Source organism: Ictalurus punctatus, chromosome 8, assembly GCF_001660625.3.
Source record: "Ictalurus punctatus breed USDA103 chromosome 8, Coco_2.0, whole genome shotgun sequence".
In the NCBI taxonomy this organism is placed as follows: domain Eukaryota; kingdom Metazoa; phylum Chordata; class Actinopteri; order Siluriformes; family Ictaluridae; genus Ictalurus; species Ictalurus punctatus.
This window is the reverse complement of record NC_030423.2, coordinates 29831403-29838407: the sequence shown is the minus strand read 5'-3', so window position 1 is coordinate 29838407 and position 7005 is coordinate 29831403. Positions and strand designations below refer to the sequence as shown.

Sequence of the window (7005 nt, the reverse complement as noted above, 5' to 3'; positions counted from 1 at the left end):
TATTAGTCACATTTTTATTCAGAAAGAGTTCCAAAAAAATAAACAAGTCAGCACACATTCATTTACAAAGTAAAGAAAAAAAAAATGAAAACATTTTCTTTTATAATGAGAAAAGTAAAAATGATTGAATAGGAAGAGTTACTCAAAATTCACGGGGGGAAAAAAAAAAAACGTTAACCATATATTGTGCAAATGTTTGTCACGTTCCTATAGATTGTGTTCTTATTATGGACTTATATTAATATTTCGTATTTAGGCATATATAAGATATATAAGCTGAGGGTTACAGATCATCATTATTAATATTATATTATGTTATTATTATTATTATTAGGTCAAATCGAAGATCAAAACAGGCCTACTGTAAATGTAAATACTTCTACTCTTTAACATAAGCATGTATATGTTGCAAAAATAAAAGTAAAGGGGTAATGAAAAGTAAAGGATTCTCATTTTATGTGATGTTGTAACATGCAACTGACCAATCCTAAGCCCCGCCTTTTTTCTTGGCCCTCCAACTGGTGCTAGTCAGTATGACCACAGTTCCTGCTCAAAATGTCTCTGTAGCCAATCAGATCACAGTTCCCAATCATAACGCCACTGCAAATACTTAGACTGCAGTTCACGCCCCTTAATGATACTGTAACCAATCAGACCACAGTTCCCACCCACAACACCAATACAACCACCATTCATCGCCTAATATTCACTATAACCAATCAGATCATAGTTCCTGCCCCAATGCCACTGCAACCCATTCAATCATATTCCTGCCCCCAACACCACCCTAACCAGTCAGACCACTGTTCCCACCCAAAATATCTCTGTAACCAATCAGACTACAGTTCATGCCCTGAATAGAACTGGAACTAATCAGACCACAGTTATTGCCATTACTGCCACTGCAGCCAATCAGAACACAGTTTCCACGCTATTGCCACTGTAACCAATCATACCACAGTTCACACCCAAAATCCACTGTAACCAATCAGAACACAGTTCACACCCAAAATCCACTGTAACCAATCAGAAAACAGTTCACACCCAAAATCCACTGTAACCAATCATACCACAGTTCACACCCAAAATCCACTGTAACCAATCAGAACACAGTTCACACCCAAAATCCACTGTAACCAATCAGAAAACAGTTCACACCCAAAATCCACTGTAACCAATCATACCACAGTTCACACCCAAAATCCACTGTAACCAATCAGAACACAGTTCACACCCAAAATCCACTGTAACCAATCAGAACACAGTTCACACCCAAAATCCACTGTAACCAATCAGAACACAGTTCACACCCAAAATCCACTGTAACCAATCAGAACACAGTTCACACCCAAAATCCACTGTAACCAATCAGAACACAGTTTCCACCCCAACTGCCACTTTTTGTTTTGTTTATTTTTTATTGTTCACACCCAAAATCCAAAAAATAGCTCTGTAACCAATCAGACCACAGTTTTCACCCTCATGTCACTGTAGCCAATCATATCACAGTTCCCATCCACAATGCCAGTGCAACCAATAAGAATGCAGTCGCCAGATAATGTAATAGTGTACTCTGCCTTAATTCTCCCTCTCATTCTGCTTTTCTCTGTTTATTCAAGTAATTTATTGTTGTTTATGTTTCAGTTTTACGCCCAATTGGTTTGTACCTTTCCTGAGTGGACTGAAGTGTGGACGGGGCTTGGGATCATTCGGTTGGTGTGAATCAATCAAGAACGAAACAACATGATTAAAAGAGAAATAAACTGTTATAATAGTTGAATCACTGCGTAGGCCATCAAACAGTACAGAGTTACAGAAACGTAGAGAATGTATTGACTACATTCACAACGAGGACAGATTATATTCCGACTATATTCAGGAATAAATTTGGCACACTCACTTATTTGGCATTTGAAACAGACGAGCGTGTCGATGTGTAATACATCTACTGAATTCACAGCAAAACATTAGGCAATAATACATTAAGGTACTAACTGTTTTCCTTTTTCTTGCATTCATATTGTAAACATAACTTTTTTCTTCATTTTTTTATTTATTTTTTTAACATATAACATAACGTAAGATAACATATCTGCTACCCTGATTATTGATGAAAATACGGAAAAACATGAAATTAAGAGTAAGATTCAGATTAACGTAAACAGATCTGCGGCACCACTATCAAAACCGATTGCAAAAAGTCAAGCATTGCTAGATATCTCCATATAAACACCGAAATGTTAATATTATACGACTAATAAATTACGTAAGCAATAGATTTGGCATTTTTAAAAAGGATGGAACTAAGAGCCGAGCTCGAAAAAGTAGACGGAGATTAAGATGTATAAGTTGTTAAACACGCAACCGGTATGTAAGCAGATTTATTTAAAAGCATTTTTATGTGAAAATACATAGAAAATGTTTTATTGTATATATTTTTTTGTTTGTTTTATTATTAAAAGAACGTAGTGTGCTTGAGCCAACATGGACGACAAACCAGGCGTGTGCTGATATTCACGTTTTTTAATTCATATCGCAACATTTTTCATTTGGGTCCTATGTTATCACAATTTTATAATTTATAAAAAAAAAACAAACAAAAAAACAATCGATGATTGATTATTGAAGAATTATATCTAATTCAACCCGCCTAGAAAGGCTGCCTATCTAGGGAATGTGACAGAAATGTCATAACGCAATAATATCGCTCATCGTATAAATGATTATCGGCACACGCCCAGACGAAACACACAAGATGCTAATTTCACGCTCGTCAGAAAAACCCATCCGTGATCAGGGGAAGTGACATCATCACCTCTTTAGGCGTGTTTTATAGAGGCAAAGATGTCACTGTGATAGGTGTATGTGTGCGGCACAAATGTTTTTTCACTATTAAAACATGGTCTCTGTCTCTCATCCGGGATATAAATACAGAGAGAGAGGGAGAGAGAGAGAGAGAGAGAGAGAGAGAGTGAGAAATAGACTGAAGGAGAGAGAAAAAGGAAGGGATAAACCATTTTAAGGCACTCGGCGGGGGGGGTTTCCCTCATGAAAGGTCGGTTAAGCTGACGTTCATGCCAACGTCGGGCCCTACGTAGGGCACAGGGTGGACGCCTTTAGGGAACTCGGGACTCATGACACGGCCGTTCTCCCCTGTGCTCCCAGTGACAGATAACCTCGCCTTATTCCTCATCGCATCCGAAAAGGTCACCTGGAAACACACACACACACACACACACACACATATAGTAGTGAGATTTAGGAACATCTATACATAGACTGTTTGTACCTTTTCATGGAGACTAGGGGTGGAACGATATGACATTCATAACTGTCCATTAATATATATCATCAAAATATCATGAATTTTGGATAATAGCGTCATTGTCACGGCAATATTATGGACCATTTCTAGTTTTCCAATAAGACAATAAAATAATAATTTATTAATGAAATCCCCCAATGCCAAAATAAGGTCGATCGGCCGAAATCTCAAGATGTTTATGTCTTTAACTTGTGTTGTTTAGTACTAAAATTCTATCTCACCTAACATCTTTTGTGTGACTTCCTGGTCTAGCTTAGGACGCAGTGACACTTCCTGTCATCTTTAAACACTAACACATCTTTACTGTATAGCTGAGTGCTGTAGGGTGATTTGTGGGCGCCGCCATCTTGGAAAACTGCACTTCACTCACGCAAGCTATGCGCTAATCTAGCAAACTAGCATGAACACATCATGGTTGTCATGGTAACAGAATATTATAATGGACAGGTTTGACGGGTGTCAGATAAATCGGTGAGAATTTGCGCATGTGAAGCTAGCGTACTAGCTACTTCAGGTTTCAAATTTGCATATTTATGTATATTCATAGATCTTGGCTTTTTTCATCAGCCCTTGGCCCATTTTTAGTCATTTTAAAGTCCTTAAAGACATTATCTACAACGCGTACCGTGTTTATTCCTTACATAATTAGCATATTATTGTACATTTTACACTTTAAATATAAGATGATGTGACTTAGCTATGTCAGAAAATGTACTGGGCGACTCGCTACATTCTGGGGCGCGTATGTAACTGTATACGTAATCGATCAAACTATTTAAGACTCCATTATCATGGTATACCGTCATACAGTTAAATCGTTACACCCCTAGTGGAGATGTTGATGTAAACTAGATACAATGTGAAGTACTGTAGAAGAACATTCAGAATGGACACACAAACAAATAAAACATCATCACTGACGTTACTGTAAATACACACTGATCAGTTAATCACATTAATAACACTCACAGCATTATGATAACCCTGTGTCACACTAGCTAGTGACCAACAAGTCCCTCGTATCGCTTGTAGCTTGTCTCTTGTGGGCGTGGCCTGTTCGCAATTTTTTTGAGTTCCAATGAGAAACGGTAGTAGCTACAGTATGTATCGCTGTATCGCTTCTAAAGCTAACTAGTTAAAGACAAACTAAACAACACACCAATGGGTGTGGAAATCGATGATTGGATTTACGTCACGACTTTCTGTATTAGCTCCATTGGATTAGCAAAGCGTGCTAACTGTACTAGCTACATACACTCACCAGAGTCAGCGACAACCTCTGCTGCTTCCTTCCAAGCTGTATTGTACTATGCGACGTCTACATACACATTTAATGAGAGGTCGTGTATGGTAGGATGAGATGTATCCATGCTTATATGTTTTTCTTCCATTTCTGCAGGAACTTATCACAGGTAGGAACAAAAGTTCCGGTACCAGTTCATCCCAAAGGTGTTCAGTGGGGTCGAGGTCAGGGCACACGAGTTCTTCTACTCCAACCTTAACACACCATGTCTTGAAGGGAAGGGAAGCTGTAATGCTACAGCATACAAAGACATATTATACAATTGTGTGCTTCCAACTTTGTGGAGAAGAACCACATACGGGTGTGACAGATGACCTTATAGTGTAATTAAATAAATACGTTCATAGGAAATGAACATCGCTTGTCGTTTTGTTGCTTGCTAGTGTGAAAACAGGGTAATAACAATTTTGATGATGATGATGATGGTGATGATGAAGAGGAACAACTGAACAGTCACACACAAAACCAACAAAAGATGGAGGAAGGAAAGTGTTTAATGTTCCACTCATTACGGGTGACGTAATGAGGCTCGGGAGGGAAAATAAGACATTACTGGATTACATTACATACGCTCCACCTTCGTCCAAAATCTCCTCATTCACTAGCACACTGAGGGGAAATGGGGTATATGGAAAGCGTGCACTCGGGGTGGGGGTGGGGTTGGGGGAGGGGAGAAGAAATATCACAGATTCGACGGACGCGTATCCTACCCCCTTAAATTTTTACACTTTCGATCCCATATACGTTGTACCCTTCCTTATAAGTGGCAAAATTCTGAGAATTCTGCGAGGAAGTGGGATTAATATTCTGTGCACTCTTTGCCACCTTCATGCGCTTGGCCTCGGCGCGCGACTTGTAACAGAACTCGACCAGAGCCACCAGCATGGCCAGGCCCAAACCGCCCACCAGGATGTAGAACACACCGGCCACGTTGCTCAGGCTGAGCGCACTCGTCTTCTCCTGGAAGAACGTACACAAAACAGACGTAAGAATCCAGAAAGGGTGGCGCAAGCACTCACAATACACAGCAACCAATAGATCCATCAATACAAAGCACAATCCAGAGAAAAATAAATGTAGGTTAATAATAAATGAGGTTGAAGAGAATGTAAATCTGGTGTTGCTGAGAGACAGGATGTTTCAGATGGACGTTCTAGTAAGGGCGTAGGTTTAACGTTGACGTATATTCAAACGGTAATGAAATTTGATATCTTGTATACAAAAAAATGTCCCATTAACAAAGGCAAGGACGTCTTAATCACAAATTTTAATCTGCAAACGTTTTATAACATCAATTACATCATTATAATATTAATATAAATAATTACACGGCTATTTGTAGGTGTATCACATCTGCCCAGATTCTGACCCTGTTCGTCTTCCACAATCCTCCATCCTTTAGTCCCTTTAGTTTCACCAATTTCCTTATACGGTCAGTTTCCTGTTCTAGTTTCCTGTTACCATGGTAATTAATGAATTTTACTTAAAATTCTCTGTGCTTCTTCTTGCATTTGTTGAGCTATCTTAGGAGAAAACTTTTCATTACTGGTTCTTTGGATGTTTAGGAGCTCATAGCTTTCTAAAAGTTTTCCACTTGACTTTTCTTCGTGACTCTCTACTCAGTTCTCGACAGCGGCGTCAGATTTGTAACCATAGCAACTATCATATAACAAAACTGTCGTATAGCAAGACATGCAGCAAACTGTTATCTTTGTTAAGGTTTCCATATCATCGCACACACAGCCTGATGTCCATCTGAAACGTTCTGTTTCCCGGAGATTTCTCCAAGCTCTGCATTTATTATACACACTATCAACGTGTCAGCGTGTGGATATGTCGATGTGTATGTATGCTCGTAAATAAATGTCATCTGCGGCTCCTGTGTGGATACAAATGCACAGTTCGGGATGACTTCTAAAAGAATGAACTACACATAATCTGAAGTGATGAGGTCGATGAAGATCAGTAACCCGGAATGAGATACGATTTACTGAAGCCTTTGACGTCTGAGTGCTAAATCACGTGACTCGATTGGCTAATCGCTCATCAGGCTGATGTGGTACTGGTTTGTCTTGAGTTTTAACATGCAAAAGGCTCGAGTAAATTAGCGTGTAGCATGAATGTACAGGAATGTAGCAGGGGCCAATGCAGTACACGGCGCTATGGCATGATCGTCATGAATTCGTTATTAATTAAAGCTACAGGACCATATAAAGGAATGCACAAGACAGGAAACGGATTGGATTAAGACAGTTAGACGTTTACGGCATACGTGACACACAGATACACAGTGTGTGTGGTGTGTGTTTGTGTGTGTCGGGGGGACGGGACGGGGGACGGAATGAGACAGGTCAGAGGTCATCCTTTATGCATCTTA

The 7005-nt window shown here is 39.4% G+C and overlaps 1 protein-coding gene across 5 annotated transcripts in view; it reads right to left on the bottom strand.

Moving 5' to 3' along the window:
• The window catches only part of gria2b (glutamate receptor, ionotropic, AMPA 2b), a 53341-nt gene continuing 46336 nt past the window's right edge, over window positions 1–7005 (bottom strand). For 2 of the 5 annotated variants that reach the window (XM_053682308.1, XM_017473407.3), the window contains exons 15-16: window positions 5454–5588; window positions 1–3211 (exon numbers count right to left, since the gene is read on the bottom strand). In XM_053682308.1, the coding sequence (XP_053538283.1) occupies window positions 3047–3211; window positions 5454–5588 (300 nt within the window). In that variant the 3' untranslated portion in view covers window positions 1–3046. Of the gene's footprint in view, window positions 3212–5338; window positions 5589–7005 lie in introns of all 5 variants that reach the window. The other 3 variants (XM_053682309.1, XM_017473408.3, XM_053682310.1) reach the window with 2 other exon arrangements.